At 45.8% G+C, this 26,608-nt stretch overlaps 3 protein-coding genes across 3 annotated transcripts; all 3 read left to right on the top strand.

The window, feature by feature from the left end:
• Nucleotides 1–15,465, top strand: prx (periaxin). Its single transcript, XM_077611569.1, has 7 exons — nucleotides 1–105; nucleotides 1,249–1,377; nucleotides 2,771–2,933; nucleotides 3,116–3,300; nucleotides 3,619–3,848; nucleotides 4,165–13,058; nucleotides 14,014–15,465. Exons 2-7 carry the CDS (start codon nucleotides 1,348–1,350, stop codon nucleotides 14,247–14,249), a joined length of 9,738 nt encoding a protein of 3,245 aa, XP_077467695.1. The 5' UTR covers nucleotides 1–105; nucleotides 1,249–1,347; the 3' UTR covers nucleotides 14,250–15,465.
• A 980-nt stretch (nucleotides 15,466–16,445) lies between these two features.
• On the top strand, nucleotides 16,446–21,968 carry LOC144083935 (uncharacterized). Its single transcript, XM_077612141.1, has 4 exons — nucleotides 16,446–16,715; nucleotides 17,482–19,478; nucleotides 20,493–20,845; nucleotides 21,161–21,968. Exons 2-3 carry the CDS (start codon nucleotides 17,627–17,629, stop codon nucleotides 20,678–20,680), a joined length of 2,040 nt encoding a protein of 679 aa, XP_077468267.1. The 5' UTR covers nucleotides 16,446–16,715; nucleotides 17,482–17,626; the 3' UTR covers nucleotides 20,681–20,845; nucleotides 21,161–21,968.
• Nucleotides 21,969–24,339: 2,371 nt separating this feature from the next.
• Nucleotides 24,340–26,599, top strand: kcnk6 (potassium channel, subfamily K, member 6). Its single transcript, XM_077611568.1, has 3 exons — nucleotides 24,340–24,728; nucleotides 25,642–26,034; nucleotides 26,135–26,599. Exons 1-3 carry the CDS (start codon nucleotides 24,410–24,412, stop codon nucleotides 26,332–26,334), a joined length of 912 nt encoding a protein of 303 aa, XP_077467694.1. The 5' UTR covers nucleotides 24,340–24,409; the 3' UTR covers nucleotides 26,335–26,599.
• Nucleotides 26,600–26,608: the final 9 nt, after the last annotated feature.

The raw sequence follows: 26,608 nt of genomic DNA, 5'->3' as shown, positions 1-26,608 counted from the left end.
GCTAAGAGGCGGTCTCCCCCGTCCAGCCGACCCCCCACTGGCCCACAACAACGCAACCCTCGCCACAGCACCTCCGCGGACGAACGCGACAGCCCCGAGAGAGTGGTGAGATGCAAAAGACACGCCCACCACGGCCCGGATTATAGCATAGCTGTCAACCTCAGCCAATCGCTCTGATTGCAATTCCACTTATTAAGCAATGAAAAAAAAATATATATATATATATAGAGATATATTTACTCACATAGGGCGCACTTAAAATTCAAAAAAAAATCTCCAATCAGTATGCACCAACCGCTCTGATTGCAATTCCACTTATTAAGCAATGAAAAAAATATATATATATATATATATATAGAGATATATTTACTCACATAGGGCGCACTTAAAATTCAAAAAAAAATCTCCAATCAGTATGCACCAACTTTATTGTCAGGGTACATTGCTTGCTGACGCGCTATATCTATATTGTGAAAAGGCGGACCTGTGAAAGGGGAATGCGGGTGTGCATATCATGCTTAAAACATAACAATATTACGCTGACGTTTTTGTCTGCTACCATCCGGATTAGAGCTGAAATGGGTAAAACCAGATCAGTTTTACAAAAAACCTACTTGGAAAAATCCCGTTCAAAAGTTGTTATACGGCGTACACAATTTGAAATGCTAAAAAAACGTATAAAATACGGGAAAAAATGTATACGTTGACAGGTATGTTAAAGTATATCCGCGTCTGCTATTTTTCTGGAAACTTGCTACCAATGATCGATTTGGGGGGGCGGGATTAAAAAAAAAACGACAGGTGGTGAGCTAGCCAAAAGCAGCGCAAATGGCTCAGCCGGCCGACTATTGTGGACCACAATGATCGGGCCGCATAAACACTTTCAATTGTGGGGAGTCAGCAGGGATTTGCTTTTTCACCAGGGCGTCCACCACAAACAATGCGGCTCACCTCTGATGAGCAGGAAAAAAAATGAGAAATGGAATTCACCGTTAAGCTGCGGTCGTTCCAATGAAAATATCACTAGCGCCAATCTGATCGGAAATGGCGCCCGTTCACCTCATTTTTCCCAAGATCAGATTCGGGTAAAAAAAAGATCAGGTTTATGAGATTATTTTTCTTAAATTCCAAAAAATGAAAACTCTGCATGAATTGGGCACTCAAATCTGGATGTTTTTTTATCGTTATCATTTATTGTTGATCTTTTTTTGTTATCGTTTATTGTTATTCCATTGGTGTTTTCCACAGGAGCAGAAGGAGAAGCTCCATGCGGAATTGAAGCAAGTGCTGAGTCGGAAAAGAAGTCAATTGAAAGCATCGTCCGCCTGCCGATTGGCCCAACCGGCGATGGACCCGCAACCTTCTAACGAGCAGACGGTAGGTAAATCGCCGTCGTCATCCCCCCAAAAAAGCTCTGAGCTACAATTGTCGCAGTCGTCCGTAGCTACGGTCCGCGACGCGGCTAACTCACAGGCAATGTTCCCTCTAAGCTGCGTGCGTGCACAATTGCGCACTACTCTCATCTTCTCCGCGTATAGCAAATCATATGGAGCGCACAAAATAAAATCCAACTTTTTTTCCCCTCCCATGATGGCGCCGTTCAGGCGGCAGCCAGTGGCAGTAGCTCTGTCCACTCTTATGTTTTTCGTGTTTTACAGCCCTTCTATCTTTTTTTTAATTACATTTTAATACTTCTTAATACATTCCTTTTTACTTTACTGTGCAAATAGAAGAACAAGCGGTGAAATCGGGTGAAAACTGTCTAAATCTGCTGTGTGTGTGGTTGTGTGCGTGCGTGCGTGCGTGCGTGTGTGTCTAGTATGTGTGATCGCTTGTCTTCAACCTACACAATGGACTATAGTAAATGGAAATTAGCCCTCGGCTACAATCTTATGTTCATTAACATGAATATAAATATGATCATTAATATGTGCTATCCCTTATTAAATAAATCAAAACAAAATCATGGAAAAATATTGCATATAAATGGAAACTTGACTATCTCAAGTGACACGTTCAGCACAAAAGTCATTTGAACGAGAATGAGAAGTGAGAAGGACAGATGTGTGAAATAAGGTAAAATTTAAGTCGGATTTGTGCATATTCTAATGGCATTTATGAAGATGTTTTATTCATAGATATTTTTTAATTCATTTCCTCAACTGCTTTATCCACTTTATCACTTGCGGGGGGTGCTGGAGCCTATCCCTGCTGACTTTGGGCCAGGGGCGGGGGACAGACACCCTGTATCGGTGGCCAGCCAATCGGAGGGCACAAGGAGACAAAGAACAGCCATGCACACTCAGACCCATACCTAGGCGCAATTTTAGAGTGTCCAATCAGCCTACAATGCATCTTTTTTGGGATGTGGGAGGAAAACGGAGTACTCAGAGAAAACCCACGCAGGCCCAGGGAGAGAATATGCAAATTCAACACAGGTGGACCGACCTGGATTTGAACCCAGGACCCCAGAGCTGTGAGGCCGACGCGCGAACCACTCATCCGCCGGACCGCCCATTCATAGATATTAATGATTACATTTTATTATTACTAAATCATTTATGTGTAGTAAACATCCACCTGCTTATGGCAGGTGTGATAGTGGTGTGTGCCCATAGCGAGCAATGATGATGTTGCTCACACTGGTACTCGGTGTGCTCAGGGAGGTTGTCTCTCTGCCCAGACAAACAAAAAATTAGAGGGAACATTGCTCACGGGGCTAGCTCACGAGGCTAGCTCACTCACTCGGCCTATCCTTTTGTGTCAACAGAAAACGGCGGAAGCCGTCGAGCCTCCGGTGGAGATCGTGGTGGAGACGGAAGCCGAGGCCGGGGCCAGCGGCTACAGCGTGACCGGCGGCGGCGAGAGAGGCATCTTCATCAAAGACGTCCTCAAAGACTCACCGGCGGCCAAACATCTCAGCCTGCAGCAAGGTGCCCCAAACCGTTGCTATTCACGTTAGCAACCGAGAGAGAGAGCCTTGGCAAATAGTGTGCGCACCCAATTACAGAGCTCGCAAAATTCCAATTTTAAAGCGCCGGTGTCGTATAAAAATGTATTTAGTTCCGTACGTACATGGCGAGAAAGTCAGGTGGGTTTTGTGTTTACGCGGCAGGCGATCAGCTGCTGAGCGCCAAGGTCTACTTTGACAACGTACGCTACGAAGACGCCCTCAAGATCCTCCAATGCGCCGAGCCGTACAAAGTCAGCTTCCTGGTCAAGCGGACGGTCCACGGGCAGGAGATCCGCGTGAGGCCCCGCCTCCCCAGCGTGGATGTCAAGGGCGCCAAAGCCAAAATGGTGAGGAAATATCTCCACTTTAATCTGGTAATATTATTTACGTCTTAAATCTTGTATAATATTACGCATTCGAGCCATATCTGGTCATTTGACGACGTAAAACTCTTTTGAAATTAAATTTTAAAAATGTTGGTGACATGATTCTTGTGGGCCAGTCACTTAAAGTTATGCAACATTCTGACTTTAATCTCGGACTATGGCAACATCGGATTTAAATCTCAAAATATGAGCTCGTTGGCTAGTTTTTCCCGTTCCACCGATTTCCACGTGAAAAAAAAAAGAGTATGGAAGGTGACTGACCTGGCGGATGCGTTTCAGAGCGTGAAGGGCGTCAAGCCGTTCAAGGCCAAGAAGAAACGTGGCGGTCGTTTGGGTCTGAAGAAGCTGAAGGAGAAGCGGCAAGAAGAGCTGGCGGTGGAAGGAACACCTCCTCGGTTGGAGATGAGCGACGTGGATGTGGAATTCTGCCTCCCCAAATTCAAAAGCAGGCGTAGCGCTTCTTTGGAGGCGGAAGGGGGCGCTGTGGTCCAGACAAAAAGGAAAATAAGGTCAGTCCTATCACAAAAAAACGTCCCGTTTTGTTTTGATTGAGTACAGCAATCCCTCGATTGTCGCGATCAATGTAGACCAGATAAACGAAAAACCGCAAAGAAGGGTCACCCCTATTTAAAAAATATTTTTTACTTCAGTGCTGAGTTCTAGTTATGAAAATGTAATTTAAAAAAATCTCCTAGAAAAAAAATCAGTGATGTAGTGAAGCCGCAATATTCGAGGGATTACTGTAAAGTTTGTTTACGAAAAGGCATTTTCAAGCATTTTTTTTTATTTCCCGTCACTTTTCACCGAAGCAAAATCTGCTCTCAGGTTTCCCCGGATGAAGACAAAAGGTCAGAGTGGAGGAAAAGAGGAGAGCGGAAGAGCCAAAGCCAAGGTGAAGGTTTCCGCGGTTGAAATCCCCCGAGCCAAAGTCAAAGTCGAAGGGAAAGCCCCCGAGTTTGGAATCAACTTGCCCGTGAGCAAAGACGCCAAGGCCGGAGAGCCCGATGTCGGCGTCCCGTCGCCGTCTTTGGAGTTCAGTCTGCCTGCCGTCAAGGGCCCGGACGTGGAGTTGGGGGGCCCGTCGTCCGGTTCCCCCGACGTGGAGTTTACTCTCTCGTCCGGCAAAGCGGACGCTCCCAAAATTGAAATCAAAGAAACGGGCAAAACGGCGGGCAAACTACGAATGCCAAAGTTAAAATTACCCAAAATGCGCCTGTCGCGTCATTTGGACGAAAGCCAGGATGACAAATTGAAGGTCACGGCGGAAGGAGACCAGGCAAAGGCGGAAACCAAGGGAAACGTTCCTTCCGTTGACTTCGCTTCAGCCAAAGGTCAAGGGAAAAGTCAAAGTGACGTGAATGTGAAAATGACAGTGAAAAAACCTGGGGTCGACATCTCTCTGCCGAAGGTGGATCTGGCGGTCGGTAGACTTCCCGACGAGGTGGAGGGAAGTCTCAAAGGTCTGGAAATAGCCATGCCTGCGCTGGCTATCTCTTCATCCAAGATGGAATCCCCCAATTTGGACCTTGAAGGCTCGGGAAGTGAAAGCAAACTCCGTCTCCCCTCTGCTGAAGTCAGGCTAGACATGAGTCGTTTCATTGGTGGAGATGGCAAGTTCAGCTTGCCTAGTTTTGATGGATCGCAAAATGTTCAAAGAGCAGATGTTGGAGGAAGCTTCAACTTGCCCAGCGTGGAAGTGTCGCTAGCCGACGGCAAAGAAATGGCGGTTGAAATGCCAGATGTGGATGTTTCTTTACCAAAAGTCACTCTTCTGGAAGGGGATGTCCGACTGAAAGATCCGAAGTTGGAGATGCCAGACATCTACGTGGGAAAACTGGATGGAGGCGTCGCTCTTGAAGGCCCTGAGTGGTCAATATCAGATGTTTCCTTGCCAAAAGTCAATCTTCCAAAGGGTGACGTCAACCTCGAAGGCCCAGAACTTAAGGGAGGAACGGTGGAAATTCCAAATGTCGAGATCTCGGGCCCTGACTTTGAAGGAGCAAAGTTCAAAATGCCAACATTGGATGTTTCTTTACCAAAAGTCCATCTTCCAGAAGGTGGAGTTAAATTAAAGGGTCCACAACTCAAGGGAGGAACAATGGAAATGCCAGGCGTCGATGTCTCAGGTCCAAAAGTTGAGGGCGATGTCCATCTTCAGGGACTTGACGACAAACGAGCAATGTTCAAAATGCCAAAAGTTGATGTTTTTCTACCAAAAGTCAATCTTCCAGAAGGTGGAGTGAAATCAAAAGGTCCACAAATCAAAGGGACAATGGAAACCCAGGAAGTTGACATCTCGGTTCCAAAGGTGGAGGGAGATTTTAACATTAAAGGTCCTGATTTTAAAGGGGGGAAGTTCAAAGTGCCACATGTTGATGTTTCTTTGCCAACATTCAGTCTTTCAGAGAGTGATGTCAAACTAAAAGGTCCCGATTTTAAGGGAGGAAAGATGGAAATTCCAGATCTTGATAGCTCCTTTCCCAAAGTCCAGGCTGATTTCAAGGGAGACGGAAAGACGCAAATAGCCGACGTTGATGTCACGCTTCCAAACGTTGATTGTGATGTTCACCTTCAAGGTCCTAAAGTCAAAGGAGGACATTTTAAAGTGCCAAAATGTGATGTGTCTTTACCAAAAGTCGATCTTCCAGAAGTTAAAGTGAAACAGAAGGGCCCAAAAATCAAAGGGAAAATTCAAATTCCAGAGATTGACATGTCAGTCCCAAAAACCCAAGGAGATTTTCGCATTGAAGGTCCTGATGTCAAAGGAGGGAAGTTCAAAATGCCAAAGGTTGATGTTTCTCTACCAAAGGTCAGTTTTCCAGAAGCAGGGGTCAAAGTAAAGGGTCCAGAACTCAAGGGAGGAAAGATGGAAATGCCAGACGTCGATATGTCAGTTCCAAAAGTAGAGGGAGATGTTGATCTTAAAGGTCTTGATCTCAAAGGAGGAAAGTTCACAATGCCAAAAGTTGATGTTTCTCTACCAAAGGTCAGTCTTCCAGAAGCAAGTGTTAAATTAAAGGGTCCAGAACTCAAGGGAGGAACGATGGAGATGCCAAACGTTGATGCTTCACTTCCCAAAGTTGAGGGTGATGTTCATCTTCAAGGTCCTCAAATCAAAGGAGGAAAGTTCAAAATGCCAACATTGGATGTTTCCTTACCAAAAGTGAGTCTTCCAGAAGGTGGAGTTAAATTGAAGGGTCCAGAATTCAAGGGAGGAGGGATGGAAATACCAGATGTCGATGTCTCACTCCCCAAAGTTGAGGGTGATGTTGACCTTCAAGGCCCTGATATAAAAGGAGCCAAGTTTAAAATGCCACAGTTTGATATTAAATTGCCAAAGGTCAGCCTTCCAGAGGGAGGCGCTAAACTAAAAGGACCACAGATCCAAGGACAGATTGAAACTCCAGAAGTTGATGTCTCCGGTCCGAAAGCCCAGGGAGGTTTTGACATCGAAGGTCCTGATATCAAAGGACGGAAGTTCAAAATGCCAACATTGGATGTGTCCTTACCAAAAGTCAATCTTCCAGAGGGTGGAGTCAAAGTGAAAGGTCCTGAAATCAAAGGGAAAATAAATATTCCAGAGGTTGACGTCTCTGGTCCAAAAGTTGACATCGAAGGGCCTGATGTCAAAGGAGGAAAGTTCAAAATGCCTAAATTGGATGTTTCCTTACCCAAAGTCAATTTTCCAGAAGGTGGTGCCAAACTAAAAGGTCCAGAAGTTGAAGGAAGAAAGATTGAGATGCCAGATTTAGATATTTCAGTCCCTAAAGGAAAAGCTGAAGGGAAAATAGGAATTGAAGGACAAGTTGCCAAAGGAGGAAAGTTTCAGATGCCCTCTGTCGATCTTTCTCTTCCTAAAATGAAAGCGAAAATTCCAGGAATTAAAATAGAAGGTCCTGAATTTAAAGGAAACGTCTCCACCCCAAATGTTGAAGGTCCTGATCTTAAACTTCATGGTCCTGATGCGAAAGAAGGAACGTTCAAAATGCCAAAAGTTGATGTTTCTCTACCAAAAGTCAGTCTTCCGGAGAGCGGCGTCCAACTCACAGGTCCTGAATTCAAGGGAGTAACAATGGAGATGCCAAACGTCGATGCTTCACTTCCCAAATTTGAGGGTGATGTCCATCTTCAGGGTCCTGACATTAAAGGAGCAAAGTTCAAAATGCCAAAAGTGGATGTTTCTCTACCAAAAGTCAGTCTTCCAGAAGCAGGTGTTAAATTAAAGGGTCCACAACTCAAGGGAGGAACGGTGGAAATGCAAGAAGTCGATATCTCAGTTCCAAAAGTTGAGGGTGATGTTGATCTTAAAGGTCTTGATGTCAAAGGAGGAAAATTCAAGATGCCAAAAGTTGATGTTTCTCTACCAAAGGTCAGTCTTCCAGAAGCAGGGGTCAAACTAAAGGGTCCAGAACTCAAGGGAGGGAAGATAGAAATGCCAGACATTGATATCTCAGTTCCAAAAGTAGAGGGAGATGTTGATCTTAAAGGTCTTGATGTCAAAGGAGGAAAGTTCAAGATGCCATCATTGGATGTTTCTCTGCCAAAAGTCAGTCTTCCAGAAGCAGGCGTTAAATTAAAGGGCCCACAACTCAAGGGAGGAACGATGGAGATGCCAAACGTCGATGCTTCACTTCCCAAAGTTGAGGGTGATGTTCATCTTCAAGGCCCTGAAATCAAAGGAGGAAAGTTCAAGATGCCAAAAGTTGATGTTTCTCTACCAAAGGTCAGTCTTCCAGAAGCAGGTATCAAACTAAAAGGTCCCGAAATCAGAGGCAAAATTCAAATTCCAGAATTTGATGCCCCGGCTCCAAAGATTGAAGGACATTTGGACATTGAAGGCCCTGATGTCAAAGGACAAAAATTCAAAATTCCAACGTTGGATGTTTCTCTACCGAGGGTCAACCTTCCAGAGGGAGGCGTCAACGTGAAAGGTCCGGAATTTGAGGGACGCAAAATCCAGATGCCCGATTTAGATATTGCGTTGCCCAGAGGCAAAATAGGAATTGAAGAGCAAGTTGCCAAAGGTGGAAAGTTTCAGATGCCTTCTGTTGATCTTTCTCTTCCTAAAATGAAAACCAAAGGTCCAGACATTAATATTGAAAGCCCCGAATGTAAAGGGGTAAAAGTCACCTCTCCGAATGTAGACCTTTCCCTTCCAACGGTTGAAGGAGACCTGAGTCTAGAAGGTCCAGATGTAAAAGGAGGAAAGTTCAAATTGCCAAGCTTGAATGTGACTTTACCCAAAGTGAGTCTTCCCGAAGGTGATCCTAAAATTAAAGGTCCACAACTACAAGGTGGAAAGATGGAAATACCAGAAACAGAGGTCTCACTTCCCAAAGGAAAAACTGCAGGAATCGAAGGGCACGTTGGCAAGGGTGGAAAATTCCATATGCCGTCTGTGGATCTGTCTCTTCCTAAAATGAAAACCAAAGGTCCAGAATTGAAAGGTGGAAAGGTCACCACCCCGGAGCTAGATGTTTCCCTTGCAAAGGTTGAAGGCCAACTGGATCTTGAAGGTCCTGATGTTAAAGGAGGGAAGATAAAAATGCCAACTTTTGACATTTCCTTACCAAAGGTCAATCTTCCAGAGGGTGGTATAGAACTCAAAGGTCCAGAACTCAAGGGAGGAGACCTGGAAATGCCAGACGTCAATGTCTCACTTCCCAAAGTTGAGGGTGATGTTGATCTTAAAGGCCTTGACGTCAAGGGAGGAAAGTTTTGGATGCCCTCGTTGGATTTTTCCTTACCAAAAGTCAATTTCCCAAAAGCGGAACCCCTTTTGGAAGCACCAAAATTCAAAGGGAAAATAGCAAAGCCAACTGTGGAAATTTCAATTCCAGAAACAAAAGTTGAAGGAGATATTAAAGGCCCCGACGTAAAAACTGGAACATTCAAAATTCCCACAGTTGATGTTTCTTTGCCTAAAGTCAAGCTTCCAGAGGGCGCTGTCAAAATAAAAGGTCCAGAAGTCAAGGGAGTCAAGATAGAAATCCCAGAAACTGATGTCTCACTTCCTCAATACCATGTGGACTCAGGTCTTGATCTTCAGGGGGGAAAGTTTCACATGCCTTCTGTTGACATTTCGCTTCCTAAAATGAAATCAAAAGCTCCAAACTTCAAACTTGAAAGTCCGGATGTTAAAGTAGAAAAGGAATTGGATCTTGATGTCAAAGGAGGACAGTTCAAAATGCCAACATTGGACATTTCTTTACCAAAAGTCAATCTTCCAGAAGCAGGTGTCCAGGTTCCAGAACTCAAAGGAAAGATTGAAATGCCAGATATTGATGTCTCACTTCCAAAGACTAAAGTAGATTTGGACTTAGAAGGCCCAGATGTTAAAAGACGCAAGTTTAAAATGCCTCAACTTGATGTTTCGTTGCCAAAAGTCCATCTCCCAGAAGCTGGTGTCAAACTCAAAGGCCCAGAACTTGAAGGAAAGAAAATGGATGTCTCAGTGCCCAAAGTTGAAGGAAATCTGGATGTTGAAAGTCCTGATCTCAAAGGAGGGCAATTCAAAATGCCAACATTTGATGTTTCGTTACCCAAAGTTGGCCTCCCTGAAGGAGGCTTGAAACTTAAAGGGCCAGAACTCAAGGGAGGAAAGATTGAAATACCCGACGTTGATGTCTCACCTCCCAAAGGAACATTTGAAGGAGGTGTTGAGCTTGAAGGTGTCAAAGGAGGAAAGTTCAAAATGCCACGATTGGATGTTTCGTTGCCAAAAGTCAATCTCCCAGCGACCGGCGTCAAACTCAAAGGTCCCGAAATTAAAGACAAAGTGCAAATACCAGACGTTGACCTCTCAGTCCCAAACATTGAAGGAGATGTAAACATTGAAAAACCCAAAGCCAAAGGAGGAAAGATCCAAATCCCGACCTTGGATATTTCTTTACCAAAAGTCGGTCTTCCAGAGGGTGGTGTCAAACTCAAAGGTCCTGAAACTGAAGGGAAAATGCAAATTCCAGAGGTTGACATGTCAGTTCCAAAAACCCAAGGAGATTTTCACATTGAAGGTCCTGATGTCAAAGGAGCGAAGTTCAAAATGCCAAAAGTTGATGTTTCTCTACCAAAGGTCAGTTTTCCAGAAGCAGGGGTCAAACTAAAGGGTCCAGAACTCAAGGGAGGAAAGATGGAAGTGCCAGACGTCGATATCTCAGTTCCAAAAGTTGAGGGAGATGTTGATCTTAAAGGTCTGGATGTCAAAGGAGGAAAGTTCAAAATGCCAAAAGTTGATGTTTCACTACCAAAGGTCAGTCTTCCAGAAGCAGGGGTCAAAGTAAAAGGTCCAGAACTCAAGGGAGGAAAGACTGAGATGTCTGACATTGACATTTCATTACCCACTGGAAAAGCCGGTGGACAAATCGGACTTGAAGGCCATGTTAGCAAAGGACAAAAGTTTCACGTGCCCTTGGTTGACATTTCTCTTCCTAAAATGAAAGCGAAAGATCCAGAAATACATCTCAAAAGTCCTGATGTCCAAGGTGGAGATATCACCATTGACATCCCTGGTCCAAAACTGGAAGGAGACCTAAGGATCGAAAGCCCTGACGTCAAAATACCGATGGTAGAGGTTTCTTTACCAAAAGTCAATGTTCCAGATAGTAGCGTCAAGATAACAGGTCCAGACCTTGAGAGGACCAAGATTGACATGCCAGACATCGACGTCTCATTTCCTAAAGGAACCGCAGGAGGAATTGAAGGCCACGTTGGTAAGGAAGGAAAGTTTCATCTGCCCTCTGTTGACATTTCTCTTCCTAAGATTAGAACAAAGAGTTCAGAAAGAGAGGTTGAAGGTTCCTTGCCCAAAATCAAATCTCCAGACGTAGATGTCCGTTTGGAGGGTCCTGGCGTAAAAAGTGGAAAGGTTGCCCTCCCATCGATGACGGGAGAAGGTACGGCTTCCCTTAAATGTGGGACAGTAAAACTTCCAACGGTGGACATCTCCGCTCCAAAGGTGGATCTGGACTTTGGTCTGAGCAAACCAAAAGGTGATGATGTGGAAGTGGCGCTCCTCAAGGCTGAGGGAGGCAGGCCTTCTTCTGGGGGAAGTTTTGAATTGCCTAATGTCTCCCTCAAAGTTCCGAGTTTCACCCTGCCCCGGTTTAGTGGGAAGTCCAAGGGTGGTGGTCATTTGGAGGTCTCGGGACAAAGTTCTGAAGGGGACATTTCCCTCGGGGAGTCCTCGGTCGAGGTGGACTTGCGCGGCAAAGCGAAAGTGAAGAAAAGCAAACTCAAAAGGCCTCACTTTGGAGTATCCAAAACAGATGCCGACGTGTCTGTGTCTTGTCCTGAACTAGATTTGAAAAAGGGGGACGTTCCCAAACAAAATATCAATGCTGACCTGGAAGGGAAAGGTCGATTCCGTGCGCCTGATGTCATGATCAAACTGCCCAAATTCTCCAAGTTTGCTTCAAAAGATGGAGATATGGCAAAGTCAAACGATGACCTCGAAGCTAAGGCGAAAGCCAAGTTGCCTTCCGTTGAGCTATCCCTTACCGCCGCAAAATCCCCGGAAAAGGAAGTTCTTCTCCCCAAAGCGGAGGTGGAGGTTTCAGGAGGGGACCTGAAAATTCCCAAAAAGCCCGTGATGAACCTGTCTCTGCCCAAAGTAGACCTGGCTGTGCCGCTTCCCAAGACAGACAAAAGTGTTTTACGCGTCAAGGGAGAACATCCAGAACTGAAACTGAAGACGCCCAGCCTTGACGTCAAAGGTCCGAGCGAAGAGCTGGAGCTGGACTTGCGACTTCAGAAAGGAGAGACCAGGGTGGAAGTCTCGGAGCCAGAAACCAGCGGCAAAATGAAAGAGGCCAAAATCAAGGGTACAAAGTTTCATATCGGGATGCCGAAAAAGAAGAACGGCGGCGGCGGCGGTGTTCGAGTGGAGCACCAGGTGACTAAACCTCAAATCAGTCCTCCAACATCCACGATTCACAATGAAGACAAAGTCCAAAGTCCCGGGATGATGTTCCCGAGTGGAAGGATACAGAGCAAAGGAGGCTCGGCGGAATGTGTTGTCGTATCTTCACCGTCTGCCGTTGTCCCCAGAATTCCAGACATCGATTTTGATATCGGCACAGCGCAGGAGGAAGAAGACGACAAATCTGGCAAGAAGATAAAAATCCCCAAGTTTGGCGTGCCGCTACCTTCCCTGTCCTCCCCGGAAGGTCGGCTGGAGATCCGTGGACCGGAGAGCAGATCCGAGGGCCCCAAGATCCCCAAAGTAAAGAAAGCGGTCTTTGTTTTGGTCAATCCCCCTCAAAGCGACGATGCTTCTTTAAACACAGTTGACGCCAGGGTGAAGATTCCTCAATTCCAAACAAAGTCCACAGAAATGCCGCCGCTCGAGGGAGAAAGTCTCAGTTCACGGTTACGCTTTGAGAAAGATTCCAGTCCTTACATGGACGCCCGTTTGGAATCAACAACCAGATTTGACCAGCCTTGGCATTCGGCGGAAGATCCTCCAAGTCTCCGCATAAAACCGGGGAAGGTCTCGTTTGGAGATTTTGCGGAGGAGTCCTCGACGGAAGTGGTCTCGCGGCACTCCAGAAGCGAAAGGCTGGAAGGGGACGGTTCCAGATTGCCGACTGATTTCAGCGTCAAATTCAGCTCGACAAAGGTTCAGACCTGGAGCGAGGAAGGCGCCAGAGGAGATGCCCCGGGGAACCATGCTTCCCAGTGGTTCAAGGCCCCCAAGTGTACCCTCAAGCCACACTCCACAGGTAGCCATTGGTTTCTTACCTTGAACGCGGTTGTTGTCACCACTAGTTAGAACTGCCAGTACGTGAAAGCTAACAGAAGGCGCTAGTTATGACTTGGTGTTTGTTTTCAAGATATGGCTAGAACGTGTAGTCCTCGAGTTAGGACCACGTTTCCGTATTTCTGTCAGCATTTAACTGTTTAAGTCGAAAGCCTAGAAGTTGAGGAAGTAGCAACCTGAGGACTTCCTGTATTAGCAAAATTGAAGTATACGTTTGTAACCGGAAACTGCTGATTCAATTTGGAGGTCATGAGGTCAAAGGTGACAGAGGTCAGAAAGGGAATTCAGGCCTATTACCGTATTTTCTCGCACATTAGCCGCATCCACGTATAAGCCGTACCCTTAAAATGGCTTTAAAATGGTTGGATTTGACAATTTCTCTCGTATAAGCCGCCCCCTGATTCACAATTCATATTCATGGTTTTAATAGGGAGTACAAATGTGTTATTTTTAAGGGAAAATTTTAAGAAAAATCATTGCACGTGCTATTTCGGAGATACTGTAGAAATCAATTGGTGGATTGCACATTGCCTGCACATAGACACATTTAAAAAGGAAGTCACATGAGCGGTACAACCAGGAAGTGTGTCCGTAGCGGTCTCGTTTGTCATCCCTAAGTAAGACGGCGGTACCCTGTAGCGAGCAATGGCAGGCACAAGTAAATGATTTTTGTCATGTTTTATGCCAGGTGTAATTTATGCGCACATAAGCCGTACCCTGGACTCCGTCATGATTATTTTTAGGCGAGAAATACGGCGTATATGCGAGAAAATACGCTAACACAAATGCTAGACAAGGTGATAAATGCCATTTTTGGTCTTGAGGGGAATGTCCACCACTTGTTAATTGTCCCGCCACGTTGACCCCGTTTTTCCCGCTCCTCACCTCCTTGTTCTTTCGGACCGCCATCCCGCCAGGCTTCCTCCAGATCACGCCGGAGGGGTCTCCGCGGGGTCAACGGCGAGGAGATCTCGGAGACCAGGACGTCTCGGGGTCCTTCTCCCTGCGCACCTCCGACCTCACCGCCAGGGAGGCGTACTCCCCGGGGGGAGGAGCCTCGGCGAGCGCGGTGACCAAGACCACCGTGACCACGTGGCACTCCACCTCCACCGGGAAGACCGCGGGGTCCACTCGGCCGCCGTCAGACCTCTGAGATGCCGGACTCGCCTGCAAAATATGAGTTTTTATGACGCTACTTAGGAACAAATCAGGCTCCACAAAGCTGTTTGTAAAGTATTTTTAAACGGTTAGCCATTTTTCTATCGTCGCCATGTACCAGTTAGCACCTGTTTTTGTTTTCGTGATCTTACAAGACAATTTCAGTCGGTTTCTTTTTCATACTAAAACATAAATAATACCTTAAAGTAGAGTATACAGTAAAAAATTCAAGAAATAAAAACAATTGCTAACATCTTCGAAAAATGAACTGTATAATATCAAGGGCGATATTACCAAGCAGCATTATTAGTAGAGTAATATATTACTTTTTTTTTCATCTCTAATTGTGCCATTTTTTTCTTAAAGCGTGTTAGTGTCATTTTGAGTTATTTTCAAGATTTTACATGTTTTTTTGTGGAGCAATTTTATTATAGTTGTAGTTCCATTTGCCAAAACTAGCCAAAAATAATGTAAATATAAATATGATGTCCTTTGTGGTGATCATTCATTCACAAGTATTCGCATTTTCTCAAAAAAAAAAGCTGAAAAGTTTGTCTTTTTTAGCTTCTTTGCGATTGGGACACATTTTCTATTTTTAGATCGTCAGTCGTGCCTTAAAAAATAAATAAAAAAGATCCAACCAGTAAAAAAGTATAAGCTTAATTTAGTCCAAACTGCGGTTGTAGTTCTTTTTTTTAGTTCTTTTTGATGCATTAGGTCATATTTGTTTTAATATCCAGGCTAAATTTGCATGGATTCTTTGCTGGGAAGCTTCAGTTGGATTGAACCCTTTTTATTAATTATTATATTATACTGCCTGATATTAGAGAATTTAAATAAATTGCTTGTTCATCCATATAGTGTACTGTACATACACCTCACCCGCATATTTCCCACCTAGCGTGTTTTAGAGCACTGTCATTAGATTCTGGAAAATAGAAATACAAGCGGAACCCATTTCTTATGAGACTTATTTGATATTGTACATGCATTTCTATTTTGGACTTTGGTTGCTGTGCCTGTTTTGCAGGTGGAATTTTCATTTTACTCGACTTTTTCTTTTTCAAATGCTGGATGGAGAATAGTATAAGATTTGTGTCTGTGTAGGCACGAGGAATTTATGGTTTTGACCTTGTCTTGGTGCTAAATGTGGCCTCGTCGCCAGTGTGTCGGCGAAGAGATGACGTCAATAAAAATGTTTTCACGCACCATCTATATTTCAAATGTGACTAAATATTTAAGTCGCTAACAGATGGGATGGCTCCACAGAATTCAAATTACATACATGAGAGTACCATTAGCCCAGCTAGCATTTTTTAAAGTCGAACATATTGTATACACGCAGTGTCGGCACATATGAAAACACGCAGTTAACTGGCAACCCAGTGATGAAAATAATGGGTCATATATTTTTTCATCTAAATCCATTTAAAAAGAAAATGCCAGTAAGTTGTTGTTTCCAGAGGAAAATAAAGCTTTATGTTTTGTTTTTTAGTTTTTTTCAAAATTAACTTTGAAAAATTGGATTTTGGAATCATTTGATTCCTGGTGATAAAACTTTGATGAGAATGTCATTACAGTAATCCCTCGATTATCGCGGTTTCACGACATCGCATTTTTTTTCTGGGGGATTTTTTTTGGGTTAATTACATTTTTTTTGTAAGTTCATAAAAATGTGAAATTCCACGCTGAAACTCGCAAGCAGAAGCCACTCCCCCGTCCTTTGCTTGCTACTAGAAATCAGCACTGAAGTAAAAAAAATATATATATATTTTTTGTAATTTTTTTTTCTCTATTACTTTTTTTTCTTATGTTTTTTGTGGCCATTTCTGGTCTACATAAACCGTGATAATCGAGGGATTACTGTATATTGAATTGAATGCTTTTACAAGTATAATGAGATTTAAATTTGTATTGTTAATGTCGATGACATAATTTGAAAGATTTTCAGCTGCTGCTTTGCCTTGAAATGTTTCCAATGCGAAAAAAAAATAATGCCGCATCTGAAAAATGCTTGTGAAACCATGATCTAATTGCCATCCTGATACGCACGACCTGACGTTGAGTCGTGCGTTTTCGTTCCCCCTCCTCTTATGAGTGACGGAACGGCGGGCTCCGCCAGTGGCGGCGAAGGGGGCCGTCCTAGAGCCGCACGGGGGAGGCGGGCTGGCGGATGCGTGGGGGGGGGAGGCAGAGACAGAGGCAAGCTCGGCTCGGGCTGGCGAGGACGAGGCTGCTAGCGTGCGGGGCGTTTCGCGGATGGCCGCAGTGCCGTTTGGACGCTAACGACCGAGGGGGAAGGGGGGGCGTGGAAAAGGCCGACCATGGCGAGGACGCCTTTGTGTGCGGCCAACGTGTCTATTTTAAGGAAGCGTGGCGGTTCGGGGCCCGCGGCGAGCACCTAAGCTGAGGATGCACGCCCAATGACGGCCAGATCGGGACGGAGCGCTCCTCAAAGAAGGTGAGAAGGCTTTTTATGCAAGGTCGTTTTTGCTCTCCCAATGACGTGAGCCACGCATGCACGCACGCACGCACGCAGGTACGAGCCGGCGTGACGGCTATTGCGTCACTCTTCGTGCTCAAAAGGGCCGTGTCGCTGAGAGATGAGCCACAATTGCGTCAACAATTATTACGTTGACGCCGAAATTCGGGAAGGCGGCCCGGCGGATGAGTGGTTAGCGCGTCGGCCTCGCCGCCGTGGGATTCCTGGGTTCAAATCCAGCTGTGTGGAGTTTGCGTGTTCGCCCCGGGCCGGCGTGGGTTTTCTACGGGTACTCCAGATCCCTCCCACATCCCCAAAAAATCCAGATTAGGCTGATTAGACACTCTAAATTGCACCTAGCTACGATCGTGAGCATGAATGGGTGTCCGTCTCCTCGTGCCCTGTGATTGGCTGGCCACCGATTCAGGGTGCCCCCTGCCTCAGGCCCAGAGTCAGCTTAGGCTCCAGCACCCCCCGCGACCCTAGTGAGGATAAAGTGGTTCAGAAAATGAGAAAAATTGAATGAGACAATAGAAGTCCTGAGTGGAAGAGACTTGATGTGGAAATGGACATATATCGCGGACATTGAGTTAAATACTATTACATTTTTGAAGAAAAAAAATGAAAATCAACACACACACAAATTTATTTTTATAACTATAATTGAAATCTGTCTTTCGTGGATCATATTTTGGGTGACGTAGCCCACTAAATGTTGACATACTGTCTATTTTTGACTTCCCAGGTTTTTTCCAGAGACTCTCCAGACAAACTTGTCGTTATTTTCCCGAGCCCCGTCGGCTGAAACGTTTGGAGGCATTTTTTCCTCTGTGCCGACATTTTGAAGCAGATCTTCTCGATTTATCGGAAAGGAGCTCCGCCCACTCTCCATGAGGCTAACGTGGAGCACCATGTTGCAGCACAACAACAACAACAACCACCCGTGCCTGAAGGCGTCCCCCCACGAGGCCCCCCTCAAGCGCCCTCCGCGGCCCCTCCCCGGCAGGCTGGAGCTGGGCCTGGGGGACCTGCCGCTCATCCGGGGCCTGAGGGCCTGGGTGCTGTGCTCCAAGAACCGGCAGAAGGCCGACGGCCGGGCGCCCGCCACGCCGCCCGCCGCTCGGAGGACTTCCTGTCCCAGACCGGCGGATGTGCGCTTCGGCGGGGGGGACTGGGGTTCGGGCTACGGCCTCCCCGGCGCCGGGGTAGGCGCCGGGGTGGGCGCCCTGGTGACGGTGGCCACGCTGCAGACGTCGGAAGGCGCCGGCAAGACTCAGACCCGCTGTCTCTTCTTGCGCAACGACAAAGGAACATGTTTGTACTCCACGTCCGGTGGGACGGGTGGGCCGGGCGGGTGGCCCAGGGGGAAGCCGGGCCCGGGGCGGCGGGACCCGTCCGCTCTGCAAACGCAAACGGCGGCGAGTCGAGGTCGTTTGCGCTCGGGCCGGAGGTGGAGGAAGTCCGGCCACCCGGGGGTCCGGGACAAAAGACAATCGGATGAGGACGTTGCCCGGGAACAGGAAAAAGCGGGCACTGTTCCCAAAGGGGGGTCCTCAAGGAAGCACCCAGGACTTAAGGGTCTACAGAATCCATCCGACGTGGACAGTCCCGGCAAGGAAACAATCCCCGATGAGGATGACGCTGTCAAACGGAAGGAACCAGACCAGGTGGGACTGGACTACCTGGCCAGTCCTCAAGGGGAATCCTGTCAGAAAAGCCAAAGACCAGAGGACGGCCTGGGATCGGGTCCAGATACGTGCGACGGAAATTGTCCTGGTGAGTACGGCCGTACCGCCGATCGGAGGATTAGCGGTCCCGAGAAACCGGTGACGGAGAACCGGTCCGAAAATGTCCAGCTTCTTGGTGGTCCCGACCAGGGATTCTGTCAGAAAAACGGTTTTCAGAAGTCTTCAAATGAGGGATCCAGTCCAGACAAAGGACTTTCTTACGAGGAAGTCCCAGAGACAGGGGAGGACTCGGACAAAGTGTCGCCGGACTGCCTCCAAAGTCCAAAAGGCCAATCCTCCCAGAAACGCCAACCACTAGAGGGCAGCCCTGGGTCTACTCAGAAAAAATGTCCCCATTTCTTGAGAATTCCAGAGCAAGTCAGTGAGAAAAAGCAAAACCAAGCCAGTCCTGACCTGGGATTCTGTAAGAAAACCGGTGCCCCGGTTGGAAGTCGTGGAGGTTTTCACAAGGCCTCAATTGAGGGGAGTCGAGAGGGAACCAGTCAAGACAAAAGGCCAACTTGTCAGGAAGTCCCAGACACTGAATGTGAAGACTTGCAGAGCCCAAAAGAGAGAATGGCCGTTGTCCGGACGCCTTTTGATGACATCACCCCCGCCGGCTGGCGCGACGAGGACCGTCGTCCTGCGGGGGGCGGCACCGAGCAGGCGGGAGTCCTTCTCGGGAATGGAGAGGCCGACCTGGAGTCAGAGAAAAAGCCAACCCTGGAATTTTCTTCTGGAAAAAGCTTCCAAGTGAACCCAGAAGCGGATGGGATGCCAGAGGAGCTCCTACGTCAAAGTATGGGAACTGGAGCGGGCGCCCGCCTGCGCATTCCCACCCCCTGCTCACCCCCGTCGGGCACCATGGCGACCGGTCAGCAACGCGTCGGGGTAGAAGAAGAAGAAAAAGTGCGTCGGGACGACAAAGAGCAAGAAGAGGATGATTTTGGAGGCTTCGTGCAAGCGGACGGAGAAGACGGCAGTCCGGAGGACCTTCTTCTTTCAGAGACAGCAGGTCAGTTCATGCGAATGAGATCTTTTAGGAGATAAAGTCCAGGAGCCAATCAGAGTTGCAGCAAAAGTGCTACAAAAACTTCAATTTCTGAACTAGAGCATTCCCAACATGTACTTCAATATTGCGACAATGTCATGTCAAGTTATACAGATTCAAGATTGTTTTCCAAAATTTGAACCCTAAAAATATCAATATGCACCATTAATCTCAGTAGTAGCTTATTATTAGTTCTAAAATAGGTTTGATTCTAAATAGCATTTAATTTGAAAGAATAGACATTTTTCTGCAAAATACAACTTACAAAATTTTTGCTACATTATGTTTTAATATTCTCAATGCATGTTTAACAACTTTTTTTTCCTCTAAAAAAATGTCATTTTTTACCCTCCTCAAAAATATATTGAATTTGGACTTGGTTATGCAATATTATTATTCTAAAAATGAAAGATCCTTTTTTAAAAATGTGAAAATAGACACTTTTGATCATTTTTAGGGCAAATGTTATTTGATGAAAAAAACAACAACAACAACAAAGACCCAACATACAACATGTAGGCCACAATATCAGCAATTTCAATACATATTAGACTACATAATGTCCACCATTCAATCGTCATTAATAACAAAATGATAACACATACAGTAATCCTTCAATTATGGCGTCTTCACTTATTGCGAATTCATGACTTGGCGATTTTTCGATGATCGCGGCCATGTTTGGTCTTCATTAACCGCCATATTCGAGGGATTACTGTACATAGGTCAATATTATTTTCCCAGGGATATTTTTCGTCATTCCTCAATTTGGCCCGTAAAAAAGTTTGCGGCAGCAGTTGTTGTTTACTCGCTCGCTCTCCGGTGAGCCGCCTAATAACATTTTTGGAATGATTGCCTGGGATTAAACGTCCTGGTGTTAAAGGGCCAGGCACGCTACCGTTTTGAAAACTGTAAACAACGCAACGAACCAATCCTATTTGTGGAATACAACCGTATTTTGTGTGTCTTTTTCAATAGCGTCGGGGGGCGGCGACACCTGGCCCGACTGGGAGCCCGCTTGGACGGGAAGCCCGGACGCCTGGGCGACCTTTCCTCGGGACGAGGCCCGCGATTGGGCGGGACGATGGTGGCCGGAGGAGGAAAGCGGCGATGGCAACGTGGTCGATCGGGAACTTGTAAGGAACACCAACGGACCATTCCCATGACACTTCCACAATTCCATGTGACAAGCGTGTGTTACTTTCTTTTTTGCAGGCACGTACGTTCACCGCGGCCTTCCCCTCGCCGCCCACGTCGGCGACCCGTCCCTCGGACGACGTGGTTCCCACATTGACGCAGCTCCTCGTGGAAAGTGGCGGACGGGAGCAACGGTCAGTAAACAAATGAATATTTAGACGTTCGCATTAGGGAAAACAGCGTCATTCTGTGGTCATGTGGTGAACTGCAGCATGTTTTTTTTTTTAAACAGGAAAATTCCAACTTGCTCTTTCAACCACAAAAAATCCTATTTTATATTAAATATTAAAAACATTCAACAATAGTATTTTGTGTTTTTAGAGCAGCCAATTTATTTTATTTGAATTTATCTTACATTTCAAATTATTTCCATTCAAAACATAACTGATAAATAAAAGAAAAAATTGGTAACGCTAATTAAATCCCATATTTATTTATTTTCTTTTCAGACTGCTGGATGTCTTCCGCGACGTCAGCAAAATGTCCGTCCGTCGATACAAGCGAGGACGCGGCGTGTCCCCGAGTCTCCTCCTTAGTTCCTTAGGCGTGTGCCAGTGACGCTACACTGCCATGGACGGCGATGGACGTCCAATCGAATTGACGCTAGCCACAATGCTAAATGAAATCCCTTCCAGGCTCGTACTTGGCAACTTTTCAATGACTTGACTGTCATGCGACCACAAAAAAAAACGACTCGGAATGACATTTTTTCCAAGGACTTGGACTTTGTTTTCCATTTAATGGAGTCGACAATTACTGGGACAGAAAGTCCATTTTTAAATGAGCTTGGCAAACATTTAATAGCAAAATTGATGTTGTAACGATGGACCATTTAAAAAAGAAAATGGAGGAGAAATTTGTCAGAAAATGTTCCCACTTTCCGGTTTTATTTCATCTTTTAACAGCAGAATGGATTGAAATGGAAGAGCAATGTATTTAACTCAACATAAATGAATGACTTCAATTGGCAATTCATTTCTAATGTACATTTAATCTCATTCATTTCAATCATTCATCAACATAACAAAGCATTTTCAATTTAGAATGAAATGTTTTTTTTCCTGTCTTTTCACCAATGGATTTTTGCGCATTATTTCTAAAATGCTAGAGCACAATAATTTATTGCCCACATGGGAAATTAATTATTGGAAAATTGCTGTCATGTGTAGGACACCACCACATTTATTTTTCATGCTGCTATTTTTAGATTGATTTTTTATTTTTCTTATTTTTTAATAAATCACAAGATTCCCATCAGCCTGTAATGAATCTGGTCAATTGTTGTCATTTTTGCATCACTTCACGTTTTTACGTAATACTCAATAATTTTTCTCCTTCTCAAACGGAACAAAACTATTAACTGTGCTCATGAGTCATTTTACTGTCTGACTTTTTTTCAATTCTATTACAAAACAGATGAGATTGTTGTCTTTGTAGGTCGCTTCTAAATTGAAACACTCCCCTTCTCTGTTTTGTGTTGTTGTTTTTTTGTAAACACTGGCATGAATTTGATTGAATAACATATTATTCTGGCTCATATAAGAGATTGTCGGACACAGATAGCACTTTTCCAGAACTCTCTTCTTGTATTTCACACTAATTTGCAAATATGGCAGATTTTTTTTTCACCAGTACGACGAGGCCCCTTTTAGTGTTGAGCTCTTTTTTTTCTTTTTTTTTAAATGTGGCTTTTCCTTCCTTTTAGTAGAGACTGCAACTTTGAAAATGGTCATCACGCTGTCCGATAGAAAGACGCCGTTTCGTGTTGTGTTTGTAGCGTCGCCATTTTCATTGCCGCAGAAAAAGCACGACTGGAGCAGATAAAATCAATAAAATGGTCGTCCCGATCTCGTGAGCTTTCAAACCAAATGTCTTCTCTTTAACGTGACATTCCCCAGCTGTTTTTTTTTCTTTTTTCGCGCGTGGACGCGAAGGCCGCCGAGCGTTTTTCTCCCCTCTCTGCTAATCACAGGGCGCCATTTTTCTGCCGAGTCATCGTGGCCGGCCGGCCGCCGGATGTCGACGACGCCGAAGGGGGCTCGAAAGCCACGCAGGAAACGAAACGAGGTGGCGTAAAGATAACGCGTGGGGCCGGTTAAAAGGAGGACAAAGGAGATGAGACACGAGGACCAGAAACCCTCGTGATCCCCGGGACGATTTGAGGGGAAAACAAGATTGTCAAACTTTGTCATGTGTGCCCGTCACAAGAAGGCACTTCGAATAGATTTACAAGGTTTACGGCGGGGAGGAAACACGTGGGAGGAAACAAAGACTAAAGTTTCATTTCCGTCCCATCAAAATGTTCTGTACTTTCAAACGAAGGGACCTTTGGCACGTTTCGCTAGATGACGTGAACTTGGCTGGACTTGAACCCGACCGAGTTCCCAAGTGGACTTGGATCGACCAACAAACAAAATTTTCAATGCACGTGACTCCGATTTGACTTAAAGGCACGACGACAACGTATTTTCCGCATGAAAGTCCATTAAGAAAAAGTGAGCGAAAAGGCTTTACAATGAAAATGGGTACTAATTAGTCTTCCTTTCCCAGGGGCCTTGGCCCCGCCCACACAAAAAACTGAATATACTCGGAACGGAATGAGTTGCATTTTTCTAAAGTTTGCTAGCAGGCTAACAGGGTTTTTTTTTTTTGCTTCTCTTGTTGCTATGTGACTTTTCTGTCAACATGTACTCTCTAGAAAACGATCATCAATTCTGGTTGTGATGTCACAGCCAGAATAACAAAAAACAACTTAAGAAATGGTAAAACATAGTGAAATTTGAAGGCCAAATTCTTTCTCTACATTCATTCACGCTAAACCTCATGTAAAATTAAATTATTGCATTAAATTTAATTATTAGGACATTGTCATCAACAATATTTGGTCAGAAAAGAACTTAAATATTAGAAATGAAATACATACCTGTCCAAACCCCCCAAAAAACCTTACAAACACCGTACGGGTCGTACGTTTTTTTGGGGGTTAGTAAGGGGAATCATAATCATTTATAAGGGCAGTTATCGGCAGAGGTTGACAGGTATGGAAATATATTATTATTACTCGTTTTTTTTAAATATTTTGATGACATCATTATAAATTCATTTACAAATTAATACCATGTCAACAAAAGCAGTGAAATAGTAGCAATACTCCAAAGTATTAAACTGGCGGCTATAGACGTCGAATTCATTCAAACTGGCAGGACTGGCTGGCATTTAGTGCCATTGACGGTGCTAGACGTCCAACCCATTTGAAGGGGGGCAAACAAAACCCCATAAAATCAATGGAACGTGACCCAAGGGTCACCTATCCCTACCCAAATGCCAAGTTCTAGTTATTGTGAGTTTACTTGATTAAATCTCAGATAAACTGATGCATCATGTGTAGCTAATGAAGCATCCAATTGGCCCTTGAGTTAAAACTAAAAGTGAACAATGGGGGGGTTTGTTTTCCTGCTAGTGTTAACAGTGTCAGGTTATAAAACACGTTAGCGTAAAGGTGCAAGCTAGCTAGCGTGTGTGTGTGTTACCTCGCGTCCAGGATCCAGGATCCAGGATGGGGACCTCCGGGACGAACCCCTCCCCTCCCCCGGCCCGTGGGAGGGAAAGAGCAGAAAGGGCGGCCGTCGCGGCTCGGGTCCGGCCCCCTCAAAGTTCCGTCGAGGATTGTGGAGCGGTAGAGCAGCGGTAGAGCAGTCATGCATCCCTTGGGGAGGTCGTGGCTGCTCCTCAGCGGCTTCCTCCTCTTCTACGTCGTCTACCTCCTCTTCGGTGGCCTGGTCTTCTCCAGTTTGGAGCGGCCCGTCGAGGAGCGGCTGCGCCGGGACGTGGACGCCCTGAAGCGGCGTTTCCTCAACCAGAGCTGCGTGTCCGCAGCCGCCCTGGACCATTTCGTCGGTCAGTTGCTGGCCGCCAACAGGTACGGCGTGGCGGCCTCCGGGAACGCTTCCGACGAGCCGTCCAACTGGGACTTGACCTCGGCCATGTTCTTCGCCAACACGCTGGTCACCACCGTGGGTGAGTGACGCAAACAAACTTACTTGGGGGTTCTTCTGCTTCGACGTTTGTTGGGCAGACTTCAACATTACGACAAGAAAACTCTATTTTTTCCCCGTTAATGTTTTCTCGTTCCACCACAAAGAAGACAGACAATACGATTAAAGCAAATAAAAATGGCTCTGGTAACGCTGGACAGCCAAAACCAATGAGACGTTCAGGCTCATTACGCTTGGGAGAGATTTAATTAGCGTATCAATTGAGCGTGTGTGCTCGTTTTGGGGATTACTTGAGAACTTAAACTTCACATTTGATGAAGTCGTTGACGCCAGGCTTGTCACTAAATCGACAAAATGGTGACTACAAAGAGTTGATACTTGAAGGCAACATAACATTTTCGATCCAAATGATCTTTTGTGTCACTAAAGTTGGATGATACAGCTGTAAATATGGATATCCGTTGTACATGTAATTGAAAAAAATGCCCCCCAAAACGTGCATTGTTCCACGTTTACACATTTAAATGGGCGAATTCAGTCAAAAAATGTGTACCTGGACAGCAAAAAAACGCTAATTAGTTGCCTGGTAATGCTTTTTTTTGGCCACGCCAGCCTCTCAACTTTCACACGATAGCCACGCGATTCATTTATCTCGGAACTTGTCTGTTACATCTTCCAAAGATTTGACACTTGAAGGCAACACATTCTTGAACTAAACGGTCTCTTTCGTCGCTACACTGTGATTTCAGATGCTCCCTGAAGGTGACACCACTCTTCAAACGAATACGATATAAACAAGTGAAGCTAGCATTTAACAGTGCAACACAGTATTCGCCATTGACGGCTATAGATGTCCAATTCCTTTTGACTACCATCATGTTTCCAACATTTGAGTCTGGATCCTTTTTTTTGTAAATATTCTCTGTACCATTTAGGTTACGGTCACACCACGCCGCTCTCCACAGCGGGCAAGATCTTCTCCATCGCGTACGCTTTGGTGGGCGTCCCCTTCACCATGCTTGTCCTGACGGCCTGCGTGCAGAGGCTGATGCACCCCCTGGTGGCGGCACCTTTGGGGCAACTCGGGCGTTGCGGCTTGAACGCCCGCCCGGCGGCCGGCGTGCACTTCATGGCCCTGCTGGCGCTGGTGCTGCTGTTTCTGTTCGCCGCGCCGGCGGCCATCTTCAGCGCCGTGGAGGACGGTTGGTCCTTCCTGGACGGCTTCTACTTCTGCTTCATCTCGCTGTGCACCATCGGACTCGGGGACCTGGTGCCCGCCACCGGGCCGAAGCAGGAGTTCAAGCAGGTCTACCAGGTCGCCATCATGGGTGAGTGAGATCAAATTTTCTTTCATCAAAAATAGTGTGGAATAGTTAAAGGTCTCCAGTGTCCGTGAAAGGGTTAACCGATACTTGACGTCTCTTGCAGCCTACTTGTTCCTGGGCCTGATGATGATGTACCTGCTCCTGCGCACTTTTCACAAAATGGCCGACCTGCACGGCCTCACCGCGTACCTGCAGCTACCGCGCTGCGAGGTGCCCGAGCTGGCCGACGACCGCCGGCCCATCGCGGGGATCGGCGACGGGCGAAAACGCCTATCGTACAACTCGGTGGGTGCGGACCGGTGACGTGAGAACTGAAAAAGGAAACCAGTTGGTTTCTGATGAACTTTAAAGAAAGAAAAAAAGGAAGTATTGCCATTTCAGGATGCCAAAGTATGTTTTTGGTCTTTAGATCTAACCAGATTGTCCATCTGTGGCCATTAATGTGTTAATGTTTTTCCCAGGGTGGTCAAGGGCCAAATCATTCAGAAGTGAACATATTTTAACTGAGATGCTGTACATTAACTCGTTCTTTTGATTGTTTGTTTGGTAATAAAGATGTTGAATTCATAAAAGTGTC

The sequence above is a fragment of the Stigmatopora argus genome, chromosome 10 (genome assembly GCF_051989625.1).
Source record: "Stigmatopora argus isolate UIUO_Sarg chromosome 10, RoL_Sarg_1.0, whole genome shotgun sequence".
Classification (NCBI taxonomy): domain Eukaryota; kingdom Metazoa; phylum Chordata; class Actinopteri; order Syngnathiformes; family Syngnathidae; genus Stigmatopora; species Stigmatopora argus.
This window is presented reverse-complemented; position numbering and strand designations above follow the sequence as displayed.

Bases quoted from the DNA above. Each gene is read 5' to 3' on its own strand.
- prx (XM_077611569.1), top strand. From the start codon at position 1,348: ATGGACCCGCAACCTTCTAACGAGCAGACG. The intron at 2,934-3,115 runs GTGCCCCAAACC...TTTACGCGGCAG, and splicing joins ACATCTCAGCCTGCAGCAAG to GCGATCAGCTGCTGAGCGCC. The intron at 3,849-4,164 runs GTCAGTCCTATC...ATCTGCTCTCAG, and splicing joins CAGACAAAAAGGAAAATAAG to GTTTCCCCGGATGAAGACAA.
- LOC144083935 (XM_077612141.1), top strand. From the start codon at position 17,627: ATGAGGCTAACGTGGAGCACCATGTTGCAGCACAACAACAACAACAAC. The intron at 19,479-20,492 runs GTCAGTTCATGC...CTTTTTCAATAG, and splicing joins TCTTCTTTCAGAGACAGCAG to CGTCGGGGGGCGGCGACACC.
- kcnk6 (XM_077611568.1), top strand. From the start codon at position 24,410: ATGCATCCCTTGGGGAGGTCGTGGCTGCTCCTCAGCGGCTTCCTCCTC. The intron at 24,729-25,641 runs GTGAGTGACGCA...TGTACCATTTAG, and splicing joins CACGCTGGTCACCACCGTGG to GTTACGGTCACACCACGCCG. The intron at 26,035-26,134 runs GTGAGTGAGATC...CGTCTCTTGCAG, and splicing joins CTACCAGGTCGCCATCATGG to CCTACTTGTTCCTGGGCCTG.